This window comes from Molossus molossus, unplaced genomic scaffold (assembly GCF_014108415.1).
Source record: "Molossus molossus isolate mMolMol1 unplaced genomic scaffold, mMolMol1.p scaffold_m16_p_17, whole genome shotgun sequence".
Taxonomy (NCBI): domain Eukaryota; kingdom Metazoa; phylum Chordata; class Mammalia; order Chiroptera; family Molossidae; genus Molossus; species Molossus molossus.
In genome coordinates, this window is record NW_023425352.1 from 12,774,018 (window position 1) to 12,799,100 (window position 25,083).

The following is a 25,083-nucleotide window of genomic DNA, read 5'->3' on the forward strand; positions in this document are numbered from 1 at the left end:
AACCAGGCCTCAGATCCTTAGATTACAAAATAAAGTACAGCCTTACAAAGAGAGATGTTTCACTCCATCAGCTCTACCCTGAGAACATGACTGGAGATGTCCTGTTGGTGGTTACAGGGGTGGCAAAAATATCAAATTTTACTTACTTAACTTTTTAACAATTTTTTCATTTCAATAAATTTATCTTGATTGGTTGGACTGTTTAAGAGGAAGAGAAGAATCTGTTCATGTTTTTCAACCTATGGATGAGAAAATAGTATTTAATTTCTCAAAATGTTAGGAGGATAATTTCACTTAAAGGAAACTTGACTCACCTGTTTCTGTAATTCTGAGCAGCAGCAATTCATCCTGTTCGTCTTTTCTGAAAGCAAAAAGCCATTAGGTTACACACATACAATATAAATAACAAAAATCCTAGAGTCTGAACATACACAGATCTACCCCTTAGCCATGGGTTCAAACCACAAAGGACTTGATCAATTAACTTTTCGTTTGGGCTTTCATGTTATCTGCTACTGTGTCCTGGATTTTACCAAATAAAATGCCCACATTTCCAAGGTTTTAGGCCTTTTGCCCATCATATATGGTGTATCTTTTTTTTCCCCCTTTATTGATTTTGGAGTGAGAGGAAGGGAGATGGAAAGAGAGAGAGAAACATCGATGAGAGAGAACATCAACTGGTCACCTCCTGCATGCCCCCCACTGGGGATTTGGCCCACATCCTGGGCATGTGCCCTGACTGGGAATTGAACCGGCAACCTCTTGGTGCATGGGTTGAAGCTCAAGCATTGAACCACACCGACCAGGCTATAGTCTTATCTCTTTTTGGTTGAGGGCAGGTCTGCCAAATCATCCTCTTATGAAATATCACAAGATCCAATCTCAAAAATGTGAGTTTTTCTCACTTTGATCAGGATCAAAAGTAAACTGGAAATAACTTTGAGCACTTGACATTTCTAAAGCTCTTGGCATCAACTCTATGGACAATGTTGCTGAGCCTGCTCTGAAGAAAATCGGGAATGGAAGGCCAGCTTCCATCCAGGAGGTTCCCTGAGGTGGCATCAGGAACTGCAGCCCTGCCCCTGGGTTTATAGAGGAGGAGGGTGAAGGAAATGTGGCCCATGCGGAGTAAGGAAAGATCATGTCAACTAAACTGACAACATCTGTTCCTAACTACACTTACGTTTGTTATTGAACTGGGAAAAAATACCTTTATTTTGAGCATTTTGCTTTTTGGATGCGATGTTTTTTGCCAGACCATACATCACCAGCTTATCAGTCAGACTGACAGCACCATTCTCTGAGTATTTCTCAACCGCCACGGTGTGAACATTCCTAGTAATTCCCTTGACAGAAAGCATCACAGTTTGATTCAACATAAAATTTTTTAGTAGCTCTATTACTAATTGAGAACAACTTCCATTCAATTCCATTAGTCCTGGAAAAAAAATTAAATATTAGAGTTAATCTTCAAGTCCTTTAAAAATGGTAACATTTAAATAAATTACCCAAGGATAGTAAGAAAAAGACTCACTGATTTGGGCTGTGTTTAAGTGTGCTTCGATGTACTACTGCTGTTTGTTGCATTAACAAAATCAGTGTAATATTCATGATCCCTGTTATGTGTCAAGCACTAATCTAGGTCTCAAGGGCCAAAACAGACAAATGGTGGCCTTTCTGGACACACATTCAAATGGGAGAGAGAGACAGGAATACTTTTCCAACTCCCTGAGTTAAAACCAAAGCAGATGATGAGGCGATCAGTGTGTTATTATCTGTGGGGGCTTCCAGGTAAAGAAATCAGGAAGGAATAAGAGTAAAAATCTACTTTAATACTTTAGTTCACTTTATACAAATCCCAACAGAAGAGTTGAATATATGCAGATGATGGTACACACAGTAAGGTAGCCACAAACAATGTCATCTGAATATCTCCTCTCTAAGACAGAGCAGTGACACAGCAGAAAGACCCCCACAAGAGTGGTCGGACAACCCCAGTTCACCCTGACCCTGCCACTTACTAGTTTTGCAACCTGGGGCAAAACAGTCTCTGAAACTTGACACTCTGATATTCCTCTGCAGATCCAAGATGGATCCACTGAAAACAGTTTTTGTGAGAATGAAAGAATAAAAGATATGAGATTTCTCTGTAAACTCTGCTTGATATTTAGTAATTGGGCAATTACTTGAAATGCCTATTTGATTCAGACTTAGAGCTATAAAACAAAGAAAAAAACAAAATAAAATCCAGAGAACCAAAAGTGGAAAGTGACTTGTCTACCTTCGAACGAACATTTGATAATTTGGAAAGGAAGCTGCAGGTGGCTGACAGAGATCGGCTGCACTCTGCAAAGAGGCAAAGTTTCAACGTTTCCATAGTCGGCATAGATCACTTTCACCTCAGCCTCTGATGCCCCCAGAACAACAGCACGGTACCAGAAATCATCATCTGGAAAATATAATGGAATCTCAAGTAAGAAGTTATACTCAATGGCCCTCTCCCCTCTCTTAAGATGGTTATTCACAGTTACACTTACATCACTTAGAAATTCACACCAAGATATCTGATTTCAAGCCCAAACATCCAGATTAAATATATAAGCATCACCTGTACTTTTTTCAGATCCTACTAAAAAGACAATTACAGGATTAAAATGAAAAAGGCACAAAATTACAAGGACAGAAAACAAGAGAAGACGGTGGAACATTGGAAGATAGAAAGCAAAGCTCAAGCAAAGATGTCCATAGGGAAGCTTAGATGCATCCCAGTTTGCATCTCAAATCCCCTGGCAGCCAAGGTTCAACAGTTGTGCTATCCATTCAAAAGCAGTAGTAAAGATGTAGCTATAAATGAGCAATGAGTAAAGGAAGCAGTTACTTCCCAAGACATCCAAATAGACTTTAGTTTATAAACACATTACACTTATTTTTAAAGTTCCTAAAGAGAATGATCAGTTCTATGTCCTCATGTTTTAGTAAAGCTCATAATGCTCTTCTTCTTCCCAGGCAAATGATCCTAGTCCTCCTCCAGAGAGGATGAGCCAGACCAATTATGGACTGAGGACCATGAGATAGAGCAGAGGAGGAAGGTGACCAAGAACACATTCTGACAAGCTATGCACTCAAGGCTGGTGACAAACATTCCAAGTAAAAGCTCTTAAAATACCAACATCAGAAGTCCCCAGTGAAACAGCACAGCAAGATCACCCTAGAGTGAAGGCCAGTGGTCAAGGGGCATAGCCAGTCCTTGCAGCTGATCAGCCTGAGTAAATCCCTCCCACTGACGTGCCAACAGCAATCAAGACTCAATTACAACAGAAAGGTGCACAGTCCACACTAGGGGAGCATCTTGAGGGCCCAGCTGGGCTGATCAGGGAGGCTGTGCCACTGGATTCTACAGGACCCCTATAACAATAGGCCACCCTACGAAGCCTAGAAGACATAGCAACTCTACCTAATACACAGAAACAATCAGAGGGAAGCAGTCAAAATGAGGAGACAAAGAAACATGTCCCAAATGAAAGAAAAGAACAAACTCCAGGAAAAAGAACTAAATAAAATGGAGATGAGCAATCAATCAGATGCAGAAGGCTGCTCAAGGAGCTTAGTAACACATTCAAGGAACTTAGTGAGACCTTCAAGGAACTTAAGGAGACCTCCAACAAACTTAGTGAGAACATCAACAACATAAAAAAGGACCAGTCAGAAATGAAGGATGCACTAACTGAAATAAAGAATAATTTACAGGGAATCAATGGTAAAGTAGGTAAAGCCAAGAAGCAAACCATTGATTTGGAATATAAGGAAGCAAAAAACACCCAATCAGAACAGCAAAAAGAAAAAAAGAATCCAAAAAAATAGACAGTGTAAGGAGCCTCTGGGACAACTTCAAGCGTGCCAACATTTGTATCATAGGGGTGCCAGAAGAATAGAGAGCCCAAGGAATTGAAAACCTATTTGAAATAATAATGACAGAAAACTTCCGTAACTTGGTGAAGGAAACACAAACACAAGTCCAGGAAGCACAGAGAGTCCCAAACAAGATGAACCCGAACAGGTTCAAGACACATCATCATCAAAATGCCAAAGGTTAAGGACAAAGAGAGAATCTTTAAAACAGCCAGAGAAAAGCAGTTTGTTACCTACAAAGGAGCTCCCATAAGACTGTCAGCTGATTTCTCAAAAGAAACTCTGCAGGCGAGAAAGGAGTGGTAAGAGATATTCAAGGTGATGAAAAGCAATGACTTACAATCAAGATTACTCTATCCTGCAAAGCTATCATTTAGAATCAATGGACATATCAAGAGATTCCCAGACAAAAAAAGGTTAAGGAGTTCATCACCACCAAACCAGTATTATACGAAATGTTGAAGGGTCTTCTTGAAGGAGAAGAACAAAAATAGGAATAAAATGGCAATTAATACATATCTATCAACAATTGAATCTACAAACAAAATGAGCAAACAGAACAGAAACAGACTTATAGATACAGAGAACTTTTTGTTGCTTGCCAGATGGGCGGGGGTGGGGGAGATGGGTGAAAAAGATGAAGAAATTAATAAGTAGAAATTGGTTGTTAGACTGATGAACCTCAAAGGGAAGAGGGGACGGAGGGCGGGATGAGGTAAACCAAAGAACTTCTGTGCATATATGCATTAACAAAGGACACCGACAACAGTGTGGGGAAGGCAGGAGTGGGACGAGATTGGGGAAGAGGGGGTCAATGGGGAAAAAAGGGGGAGACATCTGTAATACATTAAAAAATAAAGATGAGTTAAAAAAAAATAAAAAATTAAAGAAAGCAATTCATGTCCTTCCACTCCAGAATTCTATTCCTGAAAATTCAACCTGAAGTATTTACAGTTACCCAATTTCTACTCAAAACTATTCATAAGTGTTATTTATATTAGAAAAAATTTTTATTTGACATGAGATATTAAACAACAGTAGAATAAAGTATGCCTGGTTCAAGAAGTTTGACTCCAAGGCATTTTATTCATTTTTTTAGTACATTCATAGAGTTCTGTAATAATCTGCAATCCCTCCAAATGTAAATTTAACATTATTGATCCACCATATACAGTACTGTTATTTAGAGCTGGTTATCTGAAGTACTGATGAATTTTTACAATTTCTACCTATACCCTTGCCTAAATATAATCTGGGTTTATGGAAAAGCTGAATAACCCCAATATATGAATTCAACTGATGACCTTGTCTTTAATTTTTCTATCTAACTAAATGAAATACGCATCTAAAACATGATCCATATAATCTCATGTAAAACAGAACAGAAAAATGTTTTCCTTTAATATTTTACCTAAAAGAATCTTACTTGTGCCCACTGAGTGTGGCTCAGTGGCTGAACATCAGCCCACGCACCAAGAGGTCGCCGGTTCAATTCCCAGTCAGGGCACATGCCCAGGTTGTGGGCCCGATCCCCAGTGGAGAAGCAAGCAAGAGGAGGCCAACTGATGTTCTGTCTCATCGATGTTTTTCTCTCTCCCTCTCCCTTCCTTTCTCTCTAAAATCATTAAAGAAAAAAAAAAAGAAGAATTCCAATGAACTTCTGAAAAAAAAAGAATCTTACTTGTGTACTTGGCACAGCATGCATCTCCAGCTCTTGGTCTGTAAGATGATCGACTCTTCTGAACACTGCAATATTCTAACAATTCAGTTGTCAATACACACAGTTTTTCCTGATCTTCTAAAATATATCAAAACAATCTTTTGTGAAGAAATTTTCAATGCTATTAAATATAGTATACAAAACAATGCTAAATCTAATCACTCAAAAAAAAACCCCCTGTGTGTATTAAAATATACATTTATTTTTATGAATTAAAAAAACCCAAAAAAACTATTGGTTATCTTGTGCCAAAGAGATGCAATACTGGGAGGGGAACAAAAATGAAGCCTGTGGTGGGCTAATATCTTGATTGGATTGTTATACTAGTGTGTTCACGCTATGAAAACTTATTAAGCTGTATTTTTACAAGTTTTGGTGTACTTTTCAATGAGTGTGTTATACAGGCATACCTTGCACTTTAGTGTGCTTCAGATATTGTGTTTTTTTTAAATTGAAGGTAAGACCCTCCACCAGCCAAAGATTACAACTTGCTGAAGGCTCAGATGTTGGCTAGCATTGTTTAGCAATAAAGTATGTTTAATTAAGATATGTACCTTGTCTTTTTAGAACTAATGCTATTGAATACTTTAATAGACTACAGTATAGTGTAAATGATATTTTTATATGCATTGGGAAACAAATTCATGTGACTTGCTTTAATGCAATAGTCACTGTATTGCAGTGGTCTGGAACTGAGCCACATTATCTCTGAGGTATGCCTACAGTTAATAAAAGAAATACTTCCACTTTGTCATACCACATGTTATTGTCAGGCCTGAATAATACTAAACCCTTGCTTTCTACTCCACAGATTAAAGATGGTTATTCGTAATATTGGAGATCAATTTAAGCACAGTTTTTGGTATTACCACAATTCTAGGTTTGACAATTTGAAACAAAGGTTCATTTTTTTCAGCCTTAAAGTACCTACAAATTATTCTGAATAGCCACCAAACAAATTGCACTAACTTACCTTCTATACTACAAGGAGAAACACAAGTAACAATGAAGCCTTAATAGTAAAATTCCATGAAACAAAAAAGGAAAATTAAAAATACTTATATGCTACTTTTCTTCTTGATTAGGTCCAGTGTAAAACATTTTTCTAAGTTTCTAAAGATATAGTAACACTATGATTATAGACGAATTACAAAGTACTCTCAATATAAAAAAGTTCTGGTTCAAATTCTCTTAATGGCTGTAGATTAACTTAGTAAATATAATTCAATATAGGCAAACAAGAAACTCTACAGTAATAAAGAACACTGTTTTGTTATAAAAAGCTGCAGATTATCAAGATTAGGTTGACCAGGTAATGAATGCAGGGCACTCTGTTCATGTTCACAGTTGTGCTTTTATAAGTAAATTTGACTGTTATCAATTCTTCCTTAAAACCTTGAGACAAAATCATTACCCTCCTCCCATTCTCCCGGCTTCTAATGAGTTCAGATAAGCACTTTCATTCTAAAGCTTAAAAGATTAGCACAAACAGGTCTCAAATTTTAATTTCTTACCTGGCATCTCATTTGGTAGAGCATAAAACAAGTTCGGGTTTATGATTTCTAATATGCTTGCTTGTACAGTTTTATTAACTGGTAGTTCAATCGTCCTCCACTGCTGAGCTGAAGAGATGGCTGAAAATGTACCAAACACAGGCTCCATGACACAGATCCAACTTAAGTATTCTTTCCCAGTAATACCTTGACTCACTCATTTTTTTTTCATCAACTCTGATTATCAACATTCCCAAATTCCCAAAATGAAAATCTGCATTTTCACAAAACTATCTATTTAATTTGAGGGATTCTGTGAGCGTTACAAAAAACAAACAAAAATCAAGTCCAATCTGTCATGAGAATCCATGAGCTACTGCACGTCTGGAGTATTGTGCTTCTGTAATATACTTCCAGTTCTGCAGTATATTTAATAACTCTTAAAATTTATTCAAATATTAAGGGATTCATAGCTATGTGATGCAAGTGGACAATGGGTCCAGTGTTTAATAAAATCATGTGTCAATAAGTTAATATTAAATTAACTTTAGTAGCCTATTAGTAATCTATTTCCAAAAAGCTTATTTCTACAGAAAAATTGTTTCAGAATAGAAAATTCTGCATAGACTATAAAAGCAAAGGATACATTTAAATAACACATAACTGACTTAAAAATGTTACCTTGATGCCCTGGGGTGTCAATTTGAAGATCATGGTTATTGACAGGTCTGTTTTTTGCCAAGCCTTTTTGTGGTGAACGAACTTGTAAAGCCAGATGTTCCTCAATCAGAACATCACTAATTATTCTGGGATAACAAGTAGAAAGATCAGTGAGTTCAAGTCCCACTCCATTTTCAGTGATTTCCACCACTCGGGCTTGAAGTTTTATCCCTTCCACGCACATCTGAAATCTTGCAATGGCTTCCTTAGTCCATTGTTTGTTTCTAGGCTGTATATCTGGCAAATAAGAATAGCATTAAAAAGAACCATGCCAAAGCTGCATATCTGCTTCAATAGTACCCGGGACTGGGTCCCTGCCAAGTGCAGTATTCAGGCCAGCAATGTTGAATTTTAATACTCAATTCTGTATCCACCCCTCCATGCCTGAGTTACCAATAACGCATCTGCGATATACTGCTCAGGATCTTTCCTTCCTTTCACCACTAATGTATCTTCACCTGACACTTTTCCAATAGGCAAAAATAGAATTATTTTTTTTAGAAGCCACCTTTGTATTCTGTTATATACACAATGATGGGTGACCAATTATGCCGGTAAAAGATGTCAACCATACAATTTCACCTTTGTGAACAGTATTCTAATGATAATTTTAAAATATCATTTTAAAATTACTTAACCAAAAATTATTTCTCTTGGATAATTGTGGCTTATACCCTTATTCACAACAGTGATTCTCAAACCTGAGTGTGCATCTGAATTACCTAGAGGGCTTGTTAAAACAGATTTCGGGGCCCCACCTGAGAGTTTTCAATTTAGTAGTAGGTCTTGAGCAGGAAATGAGAATCTGGATTTTTAACAAGTTGTCTGTCATGTTGCTCCTGCTGGTTTGGTAGCCACATATTAAGAAGCATTAACATAAAACATGGTAATTAAAAATAATACTCTGAAACATACATAGTGCAAAATAACTTTAAAGAGAACAGATGAGCAAAAGAACAAATGAAAACTGTCTATCACCTTGGCCAGTTGGCTCAATGGTTGGAGCGTCGACCTGCGGTGCAGAGAGACCTGGGTTCGGTTCCCGCTAAGGGCATGTACCTCGGTTGCGGTTTGTCCCCAGCCCGGTTGGGTCATGCGGGTGGCAGCCACTTGATGTGTCCCTTTCACGTCGATGTTTCTCTCTCTCTCTTTCTCTCTCTCCCTCCCACTCTATCTGAACAAAAAATGGAAAAATATCCTCAGGTGAGGATTAAAAAAAAAGTGTCTATGCTTCCAGACAGACCACTGTTAACATTCTGGTGTCCAACCTTCCACAATTTTTAAGGAAATACACACATGCACATATATACTCATATTCTTTTATAAAGAAATGTTTATAGTAATAATAGCTATTATGGGTATATAATGCCCAGGCACTGTTAAGTGTTTTTTATATTTTCATCTTTTTTATTCCTGACTTTTTGAGGAAGGTATTATTATTTTGCAGATGAGGAAATAAAAACACATAAAGTTTAAATACTTTGCTTGAGGTCTCACAGCTAGTAGGGAGCAGTCGGTCCCACAGTCTGTCCCTCAATCTCAATGCTGCCCTGCACCTCCTTCATATGTTGCTTTCTTCACTTAAATCATGAACAATTCTTCATATCAATGAGACATATTTGACATCGTTTTATTGACCACACAACAACAACAAACAGTGAAATAGAACTTCCTGAGCGCCAGGCCCTGTTCTCAACACTCCTTTAATCCTCACAACAACCCATGAGCTAGATACTACCATTATCTATTCTATGGAGTATCATTTCCCCAATCTTTTCTTATTATTTAGGTTGATTTGCTATTATTAACAGCAGTGTAATAAGTTTCCCTGTAGGTGAACTTTGTGAAATGCCAAGGTTATTTCTTTGGGGTAAATTATGAGAAGCAAAATTCCTTCCTGAGAAGAGATCGGTTTTCGCTCCCATCACAGTCCAGAAAACCAGCCGCTTCTCTATGCTGACATCAAGAGGCAGTCTGGCAAGTATCTTTAAAAATACATTTTGAAATTTTATATTATAAAGCAAGATTTTCTAACTTATACAAAATATTAAAATTATAGATATTAACACTTATTAATTATGCACCCTAAGTAATAGAAGATAGTAGAAAATATTCCTTATTCTGCATCATACCTACTAACCAACACTGCATCCCTTGAAAGGGAAGTGTTAAAAATTCCAAAGGGATCATTTGGAGTTCATCTGCAGTAACTTCTTCGATGTTTCCATAATCCACAAAATGTACTTTGATGTTTCCATTTGGTACAATTTCCTTGACTAAAGCACGATACCAATTGCCATCACCTAGATTTAACACAAAGTTTGTCACATGGAATATTTCCCTCCTATTAACACCAGAAATTTTATCTTGAAAAAGACACCATTTGACTAGTAGCTAATAAATCTGCTCTCTTTCTCAGATGATGCCTTCAGTTTATTATTCAGAAATCCCAAGGAGAATACTCAAAATCAGTTTTTAGAATATCTCCAAAATTTTTACAGCACACTTTTACATCTGATATAAAAATTTCATTCATTACCTATCCTTAGATAAACAGAATATGAAGGTAAGACTTTAACATGTTTGTCAATCTGGAAGATTTATAATACTCTCATTACTACTGAAAGATTGTTTTACTTGTTGCTTAGTAAAATAATATAAAAATAAATAGTAGAAAGTCTTGCTATGAAATTAAAGGGTCTCATTAAATTTATCTTCAAAATAAATATGCACAGGGTGAGCAGCAGAAATAAATATACAGTGACCAGGTCAGGTCTTCCATTATCTAACTTATTTTAATGTTATCAGAAATTCTGGAAAGAAAAGCATTGAACTTTAGGTGTGAATCATCTGAAGGTTCCTGGTTACAAAGAGAGGGAAAAAAAACATCTTAAACATTCATTAAATGCCAAGTGTGAAAAATATTTGCTTAAACATCAGGAAGAAAATACACATTAAAAATAAGGGTTGAGCCCGGCTGGTGTGGCTCAGTGAATTGAGCGTCGCCCCATAGACTGAGAGGTCCCAGTCAGTGCACATGCCTGTGTTGCAGGCTCGATCCCTGGGTGAAGGGCATGCAAGAGGCAGCCGACTGATGTTTCTCTCTCACTTCGATGTTTCCATCTCTCTCTTCCTTCCTCTCTCTCTAAAAAATCAAAAATATATTTTTTAAAAAAGGTTAATGAAACCTATATAATTTTATTAACCAATGTCACCCCAATAAATCCAATAAAAGTTTAAATTTTAAAAAGTGGGTTGAATGTTAAGAAACAAAGGTTTGGGTAGAGTCGAGATTGCACCACCTGCAACTTACCTGCAAAAAAAGCACAACAAGGTTGCCCTATTTCTGCCTTAAAGTCATTAGACAACTTCTGCTGACAAAGTTCTGCTAGAGATTTGTTCAAATCATTGAGTTTCTTTAAAGCTGAAAATACAATACACATACAGCATTTAATATTTAAAAAGCACACGCAGAATTTAGATTTTTCTTTAAAGCTGGAAAATGTTTTAATCATACAATCTCAGGTACATCCCCAAACAACTATTAACTACACCAAATGCTTTTCTCTTCTCTTTATTAAAAATTGGGCCAAGAAGGCATTATCTAATCTTCTCGGTAAACCCTGTGCCAATGGTTTACTGAGCAGTGACACGGAAACAGCATTGCTGTCAGTAGACTAGAGTGTGAGCTTTGCACCTGGACAAGGAAACAGAGTACAAGCCTGTGCAGAAAGGAAAGTTACACAGAAACTGTCCTGAAGCAATATATAGTAATAACTAAACGGAGGGCACAGACAGGGTCTGCCAAGGAACTGCAAGAGGTGAGCTCTGTGTGCTAACAGTTGCTAAGAGAAGGGGAGGGTATTCCGGAAGGAAGAAATGGTTCTGAGGTAACTGTACAGAATCAAGCAGCCAAAAACACCTGGTGGGCTGCTCAGTTGTAACAAATGCACCCAAACCATGTAACATGTTAACTACAGAGGAAGCTGGGTAAGGGGTACACAGGAACCCTGTACTATCTTGGCAACTTTTCTATAACCTCAAATTATACCAAAATAGAAAGTGTAGTTTGGCAAAACAGAAAAGCTGGAAGCTGCCCGGCTGGAGTGACTCGGCTGACTGTTGTGCTGAGCACCAAAAGGCTGTTGGTTCTATTCCGGGTCAGGGCACAGACCTGGGTTGTGTGTTCGATCCTTGGTTGGGGTGCATGCGGAAGGTAGCTGATATATGTTTCTCTCCCACATCTCTCTCTCTCTCTTTCTCTCTCTCTCTCCCTTCCCCTCTCCCTCCCTCCCTCTCTTTGAGCACGTCCTCAGGTGAGGATTAAAAAAAAAAAAAGGAAGGTGAACCACTAAGAAAAACACAGAGATGGGCTTGAAAAGACAGACCATGGAGAACCTCAAAATGCCTAACAGGGTCTTAACATGAAAGAAGTAAAAAAAAAAAATTAATGTCTTTTAAATGTGTGGCAAAGTCCCATTCACAGAAATGGAAATTAAATTATAACAACTTAAAATGTTCACCTTTCAGAGGAGTCAAAACAAGCAAGTTAAAGACACACTATGAGAAAGGTGTGGGAATGACACTCACACACTGTTGTGGAAACTAGCTCGGCCGACCTCCTGAAGGGCACTGTCTCTCAAAAGCACAAGCATACATATCCTTTGACTTACTAATCAGTTTTAGGAATTTGTCCAAGTTTATATTCTCAGAATAAAATCACAGAGTACAAGGATTGTTTTAATCATAAAAGCTTGTAAACACTAATCCTTTAGTTATCCATACCACGGTTAATTAAATTAGGATAAATCCACAGTGGAATGCCATGTAACCATGAAAAAGAATGGAAACTAAAAGGCAATATGTGATCTTGAATTAGATGCTGCAACAGAAAAAGTATGTTAGTGGAAATGGAAAAGGACATCTAATGAAATCTAAATAAAGTCTGGAGTTTAGTTCATAGTGATGTACCAATGTTGGTCTCTTAGCTGTAACAAATGTACCACAATTATGTAAGATGTTAACTACAGAGGAAGCTGAGTGAGGAGTGTACTGGAACTCTGTATCATCTTCGCAACTTTTCTGTAAATCTCAAATTATTCCAAAATAGAGTATTAGAAAAAGAAGAAAGAAAACGCTATGTCAGTGGTTCTCAACCTTCCTGATGCTGCGAACCTTTAATACAGTTACTTATGTTGTGATGACCTCCAACAATAAAATTATTTTTGTTGCTATTTCATAACTGTAATTCTGCTATTGTTATGTCTTAGGTGATCCCTGTGAAAGGGTCGTTCGACCCCCCAAAGGAGTCATGACCCACAGGTTGAGAACCACTGCACTATGTGAACTGATATCCAAGATAGAACGGGAGAAAAAAGCAAACTGTAAAAATTATATAAGGACAGCACTTGACAGAAAAAGGAATATATACACTTATATAAGCATATGTATAGAGTACGTATTTCTGAAAAAATATTTAGAAAACTGAGAAAAGGAAATGGAAAAATTACTTTCCACTATGTACTCTTTTTTTAAAATACTGATTTTAGAGAGAGAAGAGAGGAAGGAAGAGGGAGAGAAGGGGGGGAGAGAAGTGTCGATGTGTTGTTCCATTTATGTATGCACTCACTGGTTGCCTTTTTTTTTTTTTTTTTTGTGGTACGTGCCCCTAGCGGGAACCGAACCTGGGACTCTCTGGTCCACAGGCCAACGCTCCAACCGCTGAGCCAAACTGGCCAGGGCATGGTCGCTTCTTATATGTGTCCTGACCAGGGATCAAACGTGCAACCTTGGCATATTGGGATGACACTCTAACCAACTGAATTATCTGACCAGGGCTCCATCAAATCCTCTTTTGTCACTTCTGAATTTTGTACTGTATGCCTGTAAAATCACCTATAAAAGTAACTAAATTTTTTTAGTGTTATCCTATATGAAAGTGGTCTATCTACTAGATGATTCTGAATAAAGAGATAACAAATCTCACAAATTGGGAGCCAGCCAGGAGCTTATTTATCTAGTTTAACATCCTCATTTGACAGAGAGAAAAACCAAGATTCAGGAAAGTTAAAGCCAATGATGTTCACCAGAATGGCGCAAGTGAGTAAGACAAAAATACAGGGTTTGTGAGCACGTGGAGAAATTAGAACACTTAAATTGACAACTGTCATATTCTCGTTGGAAACTGGCATTCACTGATCAGAGCTGAGAATATACGTATCCTTTTAAGACATGGCCAGTGATTCCACTCCTAGGAATATAATCAGCACAAACGCAGGCACACGTGCACTAAATCCGAGAGAATGCTCATACTAACGTCATTTTATAGCTCAACACTAGAAACAATCCCAACATCCAACAGGAAAAATAAATTGCAGTACATTCATACGATGGAACACTACACAGCAATACAAAACAAACTACAGTTACATGTAAAAATGGTGGCCCAGTTTTAAAAAACAATGTGAAAAAAAGCAGCAAGGCCCTGAAGAGCGTGTATTGTATAATTCCATTTATATGAAGTTCAGAACCAGAAAAAAACTAATCTATTAGTTACTAAGCTAGTATTTACTTTTGAAAGAAAGAACGGGTAGTGATGGGAAAAAAGATAAAGGAACCTTCCGATTACTGGTAATGCTTTCCTTGGCCTAGATGTTGATTATACAAGCGTTTTGACTTTGTGATAATTTATGTCACACTCTTATTTGTACACTTATTTATATGTATGTTGTATTTCAATAAAATCAACAATTAAATTTAATTTTCAAACTTAAATTTAGGAGACATTCTGTGAAATCTAAACTGGTTTCAATATAAGGAGAGATACTGGAAATACAAATTTAGAGCTTAAAATGGAATAAAAGGCAACTAAGTTTAACCAAATCTTTCTTGGAAGTACAAGTACCCCTTTGGCCCTTCTTGGGAAGAGAGCACTTTTATCCCTCACCTTGAGCTATTACCTACAATGTACAAGTGCAAGAGTCAACTTACCATCCTCTTTAAGCACGTGGCAATAGAATTCTCCAGGACTATATATCATACAGACCACAACATCTTCTGTTTGGTCAACAGCAAGTGCAACCCATGTCCACACCAATGGATTTACTTTTGTTTCTACACCCAAGGGAACTGTGAAAATAAGTGAAAATTTTGTAAAAACAAATGGTCTGAGAAATATTCTTTGGAAGAACTGAATTTCAATTATTATTTTTTTAGTGAATTTGTAGGAAAGTTTATCAGTATTACATACACTTAACCATTACTAACCTCAGTAAATTCACATTTCAAACTCATTCACATTTCTGACTTATTTTCAGCTGCCACTGACCAAGAAAACTTTCAACAAATATTCAGTTCCCAAACACACTCTTAAATGTATTTAGACAAATGCTTGATTTTAAAAGATGATAGGTACTCATCACAATTCTTTTTCAAAGTACGAGAACCCACGCATTCATGAAACCATCTGAACTCCAGACTGAACATTGTCTGATTGACATTTTACTTACCACTGGCTTCTTTCTTGTCACTGGGTTTCTCCGTCACTATCTCCTTTTCCCGGACGGCAAAGCCTGCATCTATGAGAACTTCAGTAACATTGATGTTAGGTGTCATGGATTTATCTACAAGCTCCACCAGGGAACTATTTTCCAACTTGTCCACTACTTTCACCATGATCATTGTGTTCTGTACCGTTTTTTTCATCAGACAAATCGCTTCTGGAGTCCAAATTCCTAATAATGGCTTTACTCCTAACAAATAATTTTTTAAAGGATATTAAAATACTTCTTACGGCAAGCATTAACAAATTCAGCTTTTTATTTTCACAAAGGAAAACTTAAGTAATCTGTGACAAACGATGGAACCAAAAAGTCCCATCTGAGTAGAAGGATTTTCTAAACATGAAAATAAAGGCAAAATTACAAAGTGCAAAAAGCTTCTATACTTCTATGTAAAACAAACAAAACGTAATTCCATTGATATGAAATATCCAGAAAAGCAAATCTATAAAGACAGAAAGTAGACTACTGGTTGACTAGGGAGTGAGGATTAACTACAAATGGGCACAAGAGATTTCATTTGCGTGATGGAAATGTTTTAAAACTGCGTTATGGTGATAACTGTACAATTTGATAAATTTACTAAAAATCACTGAATTGTATACCAAAGACAGTGAATTTTATGATACATATATAAATTATCTCAATAAAGTTAAGAAAATCATAAACAAAAGTACAGGCATAGGAGTACAGGAATGGGGTTGAGGGTATCAATGGGGAAAAAAAGGGGGACACCTGCAATACTTTCAACAATAAAGACAAATTTATTATTTTTTTTAATCCTCACCTGAGGATATTTTTCTATTTATCTTCAGATAGAGTGGGAGGGAGAGAGAGGGAAAGAAAGGGAAAGAGAGAGAAACACCGATGTGAGAGGGACACATCAACTGGTTGCCTTCTGCACAACCCCAACCAGGGCGGGGGACGAAATGTAACCAAGGCACATGCCCTTGGCCAGAATTGAACCTGAGACTCATTGGTCTGCAGGCTGATGCTCTACCGCTGAGCCAAACTGGCCAGGGCAAGACAAATTTTTAAAAAATATAATCCAGGAAGAAACACTGGTCCCTTACATCACTATATGAAACATCTGTGGCAAACCCAAGATTATGCTTGTACCATAAAATTTAAGACCCAAGTAACCTACAAAAAAATATTCAGCCTAACTGGTAATGAAGCAAATGAAAATAATTTCATGTTTAGTTTACCAAAACTGGCCAATAAGAAATGATATAGAAATACCTATTTGGTGCACCAATGTGTGAAGGAACTGACCACCTCCTACATTTCTAGTAGATGTGTATACTAGTTCAACCCCTTCAGTAGAACAATCACAAACATGAAAAGAAGCATACCCACTGACACCTCCATTCCTCCTAAGGACATATTTTGCAATATACCTACGTCTTGCAACCTATTTTAAGTAAATGATCTTGGGTAGGTTGTAAAATACAGTTAAAAGAAGGTTGCCAATAGCAAAATTTTGGAAATGGCATTCTTGTAATTGGTTACTAGTTAAATTAGGGTACATTTAAATAAAGGTTGCAGAAGCTAATAATTGACATGAAAAGAAGCCCTTCTGGGAGTGGGACGATTCCATATATAGCAAATTCTAAGCACACACCTGTAATGTTCTTAGTGTTTTTACAAGAGGGTTTCCCTATACCTCATGTAGTTAATAATCTTCTATGACATTAATAATGCAGGCTCCATAAATAGCAATAGAACACTCAATTTCATGACCATGGGTTCATTAAATTTTGTTTTATTACAGACAGTGTTTCCTAAATGTTCTATTAAGGATTATTTCTCCACTGAGATTAAGTTACGTCTAAACGTATTCCTTTATTTTATCAGTTAATTTAAGTTCGATTCTAATACTCCTACTTGAGGGTTTAAAATATTTTAAAAATATGGGGACCATAAAAATTTCATACCTGCCAGCACACACTTTATTGCTTGCATTGGCAATTCCAACAACTTTGGAGTTATGGGACACAGTCTTTTCAAACTAAGGATCTCAAAGTTTCCATAATCTACATATCCGACCAGTACAGATTCTTCAGAAGCATAAGCCAAAATGGAGGCACGGTACCACTGATCATCCTCTGAAAAAAGGAGAGTTGGTCTCAAATGATCTGCCAATGTACATGTGAACAAAACCGTTTCCACCCAAATTTAGAAATGGTCACTTATAAATTTTAATATCAAGCTTCTAGCTTTAACAGAAGCCTTCAACTACTCCTACAAGATCACCTTTATTCTTACATGACTAGACTACTCATGCCCTATTTCCATGTCTTGTCTCCCCAGTAGACAGCTCATTCAGAAAAAGAACATGTTTGGTCATGCGAATCCACAAGGTCTTGATCAACATATGGACCATTTGCTAAGGCATCTAGCCGGGCTAATTTCAGAATACCTGGCAATATGAGTCACCCAGACTCCACCAGCTGAGCCATCATTTTCCTGGAGGCCTACTTGTATCTCCCACTCATGAGGCCACTGACCTCCCTTCCGCGGAGAACAACGAGACGCAGTTATCAAAGGCCAGGCCTGTGCAGCTACAGAGCCTGTGCCAGGACAGCTCTGTGCTTCCAGGCACTCTTGCTTTTCCAAAGAAAACTGGTGAATTCATGACCCGGGAGGTTCCACATTCGCATTTTGATGTAAACAGAATTATCTGCACCAGTCTCCAAAGACTGCAGGGCTGATAAAACAATCAAAACCTCCTTCACCCACCCCACCCTCACAGTCAAGGGCCCTCCTCCCTTATACACTCTGATTTGGTTTAACTGGACATATTGAGAAACATACTTGGTGTACTTTAATACTCAAGTTTCCAATAGAGCCATCCACTACAAACTGAAGATCCCATCTCATCCGTATTTACTTAATTGTAAGTAAAAAATTCAGTACTTCTCTTTCCATACCTGAGAACTGAGCACAGCAGATGTCACCGATGGTTGGATAAAAATCCGAGCGTGGAGACATCTGACCACAGTACTCGCTTAGGGATGCCTGAAGTTCAGCGAGCTTATCTGTAGATACAGATCACATCTTAAACAGAAGAAATACAAGTCTACACATTATCTTCATTTCTGCATGTTGAATCTCTTGAAGCATGTTATCTTGAGAGCACAAATTGAGAAAACTGACTTACGTCCACTTTGTAGTTTCTGACAAAAGAAGTCTTCTGGAGTCTGAATGTGGGAAACCACACCACAAAACTCATCACCTACATTCAAAGTTAACACTTTGGGGATTAAGTCTCTTCTGTCCACAACAATTTTGTCTTCAGCTGTCATTTTTCCAATATCTTTAGGCTCACCTTATCAGAAAACAAAAAAATAAATCATGTTGGTTTCATTAACCCAATTTTCCATTTTCAGGCCCAACCATGCTCTTTACGCCTCTAGGACTTAACACACACTGTTCTCTGCCCTGCACCATCTTCCATCCCTCAAAGAACTCCCAGTCCTCCAGCAGCCTGAGAATTCCCTGCTCGGTATGGTGTTGCCCAATGACACAGTTCTCAGGACATATCCCTGCTGCTAAAGGGCACATGACTGTAACTGGGAAAGGAGAAAGCAGACTACAAGAAACAACATGTAAGACTAGGCAATGAGAAAATAAAATGCCCATAGCAAAACTTCTTGGTTCTCATTAGACTAAATGAAAAGTACACACATGTAAATAAAAAGTAAAAATGTAAAAAGAAACACCATCTGCCTGGCCAGTGTTGCTCAGTGGTTGAGCATCAACACATGCACCAAGAGGTCACCAGTTCGATTCCCGGTCAGGGCACATGCCCAGGTTGTGGGCCAAATCCCCTGTGGAGGTCATGGTCATGCAGGAGGCGGCCAATTGATGTTCTCTCTCACTGATGTTTCTGTCCCCCCCCCCCTTCCTCTCTCTCTAAAAATCAATAAAGAGCCCTGGCTGGTCTGGCTCAGTGGCTAGAGAATCAACCCGCAGACCTGGGAGCCCCCAGTTTGGTTCCTGCTTAGGGCACGTACCTCGGTTGCAGTTTGTCCCTGGCCCCAGTTGGGGTCGTGTGGGTGGCAACCACATGATTTGTCTCTCTCACGCTGATGCTTCTCTCTTCCTCCCTCTCTCCCTCCCACTCTAGCTGAAGAAAAATGCAAAAATGTCCTCAGATGAGGATAAAAAAAATAAAAATCAGTAAAGAAAAAAATTTTTTAAAAAACAAGAAATACCATCCTACTAGAACAGAATGTTATAGCCTGTTTATTATTGCTAGAATGTTAATAAAGAAAAACAAATTAAAGAAATGTGAGCTAAAATCCCTTAACCCCAAGTGTTATATTTAGTACTTTGTAATCTCCGATGATCATCATGTCAAGAATTAATCTGAAAGACAGAGAAGAAAACTAGGCAGGGAAGAATGAGATTAGAAATAATGTATTACTAAATAAAAACGTAACATCTTACGTGCATAAAGTTTATAGAATGGCTAACATTTCATTAATCTAACAGTCATAGTTGTACTTTTTCTGTTTAGTAGAGAAGATATTCTTCAATAACTGAAGTCACTAAACTGCTCACTATTAATGTGTATACTCACTTTGATCTGTACTTTGCTTCGTAGAATTTTGTACCTTAGGTACCAAGCCATATCCCATTTCCACAAGCACATGGTCTAAGAGTTTTCCTAAAAATGATTAGTATACATACTATATATTAAGGAAAAGCATAAATACAAGACAAATCAGTCATAATTACATGATTTAGAGATTATAACTATCAATACACTGGCATATGTCTTACTAGTTCAGTTTCTATGTGCAAAATATGTTTTAGTAATGCTCAGCTTTAAAAACTGAGGCAGAATTCTCATCATCACTTGACAGAAAATGTAATAAAAAGATTTTACTTCAACATTTTGATTAACATGAAAGATTTAGTGTCACCTTACTGGTGTGTTTAGAATGAAAACCAGTTAAGAGGAAAAAATGAATTCAAGACATAAGACTACTTCTTGTCAAACATAAAGTAAGGCTGAAACAAGAGTTAGCCAGCACTTCAAGTTCTCTGGAACAATATCCAAAAGCTGTAGTCATTATATGAAACACACATACCAATGAAACAAAACATAGACGTTATACTTAATTTCACAATAAGATTAACTGCACTTTCTACCAAGTCACCAACCGATGCTGAGTCTCTAGAAGAGTAATACGTGGGAAACTGAGAGGCCATTACAAGCGCACTGTAAGAGGCCACCTCTAAAACAGAACTAAAGCCAGAATGAAAGAACAGGACTCCAAAGTGTCTCCACTTCCACAACTTGAACTCTGTGTACGTACAGTCTCAATATTAACAAAATACAGTTCTGCGAAGATTGTTCAAAGAAAAAATGATAAAAATGAATGAATTCATAGAAAAATTTCCGAATTTCTCCATAAAGGAGCAGAAATCCGTAAATATTATTATGGCTATATTAAAAAGATAATATAGTTACCCCCATACTAAGTCTAGATGTAGCTTTTTAATCCACTCAGGTCTATAAATTTGTGCCTGTGTTAACAAACTGCCAATCAGTTTTCATTCACAGTCTGAATGACCCCAGAGCAGAGCTTACTTGGCCTCAATTCATGTTTCTATTTCTTCTCTGAGAAACAGGTGGAGACTAAATAACATATTAAACACTCCATTTAAGAAGAAATATTCGGGTCTTACCTGAACTTGGCAGTATAACATCCACAGCAAAGGTAACCACTTCCTCTTTAAAGATGTTGACAATCTTTACAGAGCAGTATTGCTCTATTAACAGTGATTTAATAGTTTTGATACAATCACAGCTCCAATTCCCCTCTGCTGGGATAACATCAGCCACAAAGCACTTTATAGCCTGAAAGATTTTGTGCAAGTTATTTTTAAAAAATCAGTATCTGAAAATGACTTTTTCTAATTAATTATGTGAAAATTTTAAAAGATGTGCTTCATGCATAAAAATTATCAAGATAAACAATTTTACATATAATTATTTTTTCCTTGGGTACTCTATTCACAATGCTTTGACTTTGGGGACTTGAAGCTTGAGATGATGAAAGGATAATAATTATCCCTCAATTACACATCACTTCAGGTCACTTTCAAATAGTGTAATGAACATAAAAATGATTATTTTTAAAGAGCAGATTGATAAGATGTGCCTAAAATGCTAACAGTTTTTCTCATGAGGTAGTACTTCGTCAAGAAAACCAATGAATGTTTATCGAGATAGAAAAAGATGTGCCAACAGGTACTCATGGCAGAATGGAACAAGCAAATAGTGTGTCCATCAAAACATTAAAAACAGCTCCTTTGGGACATTTTAGGAATTTAGAAAGTAAAAGAGACTCACACAAGGAGGAAATAAGTCAATGTTTCTGTTTAGTTGCTGAATTCTGTTTATTGGAATTATTTCTTCATTTCCATAATCAATATATAAGACTTGTGCCTTCTTCTGTAGCATATCAACATCTTGTATTATTACTCTGTTCCAGGTCTGAAATGAAATAAAATGGTACTCTACTTCAAAACAGCATTTCACAATCTTTTCTTTTTAAAAAATTTCTGATTTATTGTTCACAGTATTACAGATGTCCCCCATTTTCCCCTCCTTCCCCCTGCCCACCCAGGCCTTCCCTCTATTGTCTGTGTCCATGGCTGTGCCTACATGCATATATGATCTTCTTTGGTTAATCTCTTCCAGTTCTCCCCACCCCCCAATCCTCTGAGATCTGTCATTCTGTTCCATGCATCCATGTATCTGGACCTATTTTGTTCATCAGTTTATTTTGTTCATTAGATTCCACAGGTAAGTGAGATCATGTGATATTTGTCTTTTTCTAACCGGCTTATTTCACTTAGCATAATAATCTCTAGGTACATATATGCTGTTGTAAAGGTTAAGAGCTCCTTTTTTACAGCAGTATAGTATTCCATTGTGTAAATGTACCACAGCTGTTTTATCCACTTGTCTACTGACGAGCACTTGGACTGTTTCCAGATCTTAGCTATTATAAATGACACTGCTATGAAGATAGGAGTGCATATATTCTTTCTGATCGGTGTTTTTGGGATTGTTAGGACATTATTTCCAGACCTGGAATTGCTGGGTCAAAGGCAGTTCCATTTTTAATTTTTTGAGGAAACTCCACACTGTTTTCCACAGTGGCTGCAGCAGTCTGCATTCCCACCAGCAGTGTACTAGGGTTCCCTTTTCTCCACATCCTCGCCAGCACTTCTTGTTAGTTGATTGATTAATGGTAACCATTCTGGCAGGTGTGAGGTAATACTTCATTGTCATTTTATTTTTTTTTTAAAAGATATGTTTTCAGTGATTTTTTTAGAGAGAGGACAGGAGAAAGAGAAATATCGATGTGAGAGAGAAACATTGATCATCTGCCTCCTGCACACCCCCTACTGGGGATCAAGCCTGCAACCTAGGCATGTGCTCTATCCCGGAATTGAACTGAGACCTCTCAGTCCATGGGATGATGTTCAAGTCACTGAGCCACACCAGCTGGGCCCTCATCGTAGTTTTAATTTGCATCTCTCTGATGACTAGGGACATTGAGCATTTTTTCATTTGTCTATTGGCCATCTGTATGTGCTTTTTGGAGAAGGGTCTATTAGCATTTCACAATCTTAGGTTTAAAAATTCTCAATCTATAGAACATGCAAAGGAAAGCTAACTGTTCTATTCCAGGGCATTCAATTAACAAGTTAACATAATTCTCTAGTAATCTTGCTAGAAATCCCTGAAATTGTCTAATTAGGCCACTTTACTATGCACAAATATCGCCAAACTCTTCTAGCCCAGTAGAATCTATGACACACTGATACCTCGACTACACAAATAAACACAAGCTCTAAGACTAGCAACCAGCCTGCAACCAGCACTTGAGAAGCGCACAAACACAGCTGAGGAGGGCTTGCACAGGGACGAAGTAACCAAACAGGGCCTGGAACGCTGACAGAGGAAGAAAAACAGAAGTCTGACCAGTCTCACTTTTAAGCCATCTAATGCATCATTAAAAGCTCTGGTGTCAAGTTGATATAACCAAAGTAAATTAAAACATCTTATTAAATAATTCATTTCTATAGAGGTTACCTGGTCAACAGTGTACTTGGCAACACAAACTTCCCCCTTAACAGGTATATAATCGCCCTCATGCCCTGTATTTGCATACATTTCCTTTAAGCTTGCAGAGAGTTGGTTCATGTATTCTAGAACTTCTGAAGAATATAACTGCACATAAAAGTCACTTGGATCTTTGAATTCAGTAATTGTGCCCTTCAAGATAGAAAAGATGTTAACAATTCACTGGGAACACAAGCAAAAATTAATTTCTTAAAAGCTTTAAAACTAAGATATAATAAGTACTGCAGACAGTTTCTGCAATTTTTATCAATTTTATCAGATTAAATTTTGTAGCTACCTTATGAATTCATATGTATAAAACAAGAAAATCCATACTTTTTTCAATCTGTCTATGAAGATTAAACAACAAATACCTTTATTTCCATGCTTTTCCTGAGTTGTAGACTTCTCAAATCAGAAAACATTATTTTATCAGCACAAATGGCTGTTTCTTTAGTAACTCCAAATGGACAGTCACTCTGGTTTAAAAAAAACAAACACAAAAACACATAAGTGAGTTACATACAAGTACATGTTTCAGTGATACCTCGGCCATTATTTTGCTGGAATCAAAGTTAAAATACCCTGACTCTGAGTCTTGAATAAGAAAACAGAGAAAGAGCATACACCTTCAAAAGTTCCTAAAACCCACTGTCCACGGGCCACGTACACAGCATGGAATCACCCGAGAACCATGCCATGATATTGAAGATAATGTTGAGTTTATTAAAAGGCGGGGGCGAGGGGTAGGCAGGTTAGTTTTTAAGCTTGCACTTGGTAACATTTTTGAAGGAATAACTACTTGAGGAAGTCAGATTATATATATATATATTTTTTACAAGGTCTGAGAATTTGTAGTTTGTTATATTTCAGCACCGCGGCCCCTGGGAGGAGACTGCCTTTCTGGCCTCTGTCTTGGTACCCCTCCCCAAGGACAGGGGAAACAGCCATCCTGTCTTGGAACAAGACCTCCCCTCGCCCCACTGCACAGAACAAAACTCCCAGGGACCCCACTGAGACGTGAACAGACACATTTGTTTTTAAGTACCAGCCAGAGAAGGCTAAAAATAATCTATAAATGATTTGGACACAACCAATTTCTTCAGATTATGAATGATTTAGCCCATACAGTTGTCTAAACAGAAGAAAGGTATTAACAGAAAAAAAAGCTCATCAGATAACTGGGCTCCTTTAGAACCCAGCAGAGAAGGCTAGAGAACGTGTGAATGCAGGGACTGCCAAGCAGGGACTGTCTCACTAGATCCAGTGGTTTTATTACACTGAGACACAGCCATCGCAAGTTCTTTTGCAGAGAAAGGCTGGGCATACACAACAGTCACCAAATCAATCACTAGGGTGTGCAGATTTATTCACCAGGAAACCTGTTCTTCAAAGAACACTGGTGAAATGTAGAAATAAGTCTCTATTATACCTCATTTTTCACTTCCATATTCTTTGTTTCATAAGGTGATTTATTATCTTCAAGTTTGTGAAAACTGAAATAAAACAAACGATTATAAATACTTG

General features: G+C 37.4%; 1 protein-coding gene across 1 annotated transcript; it reads right to left on the minus strand.

Annotated features, from left to right (window-relative positions):
- Positions 1 to 113: 113 nt before the first annotated feature.
- Positions 114 to 23,771, minus strand: TDRD1 (tudor domain containing 1). Its single transcript, XM_036265303.1, has 15 exons — positions 23,527 to 23,771; positions 21,105 to 21,276; positions 19,990 to 20,076; positions 18,565 to 18,732; positions 18,335 to 18,442; positions 15,351 to 15,593; positions 14,833 to 14,970; positions 11,156 to 11,266; positions 9,975 to 10,145; positions 7,804 to 8,079; positions 7,144 to 7,263; positions 5,591 to 5,707; positions 2,282 to 2,449; positions 315 to 361; positions 114 to 239 (listed from the first exon to the last, which is right to left on the minus strand). Exons 1-15 carry the CDS (start codon positions 23,635 to 23,637, stop codon positions 147 to 149), a joined length of 2,130 nt encoding a protein of 709 aa, XP_036121196.1. The 5' UTR covers positions 23,638 to 23,771; the 3' UTR covers positions 114 to 146.
- Between the last annotated feature and the right edge of the window lie 1,312 nt (positions 23,772 to 25,083).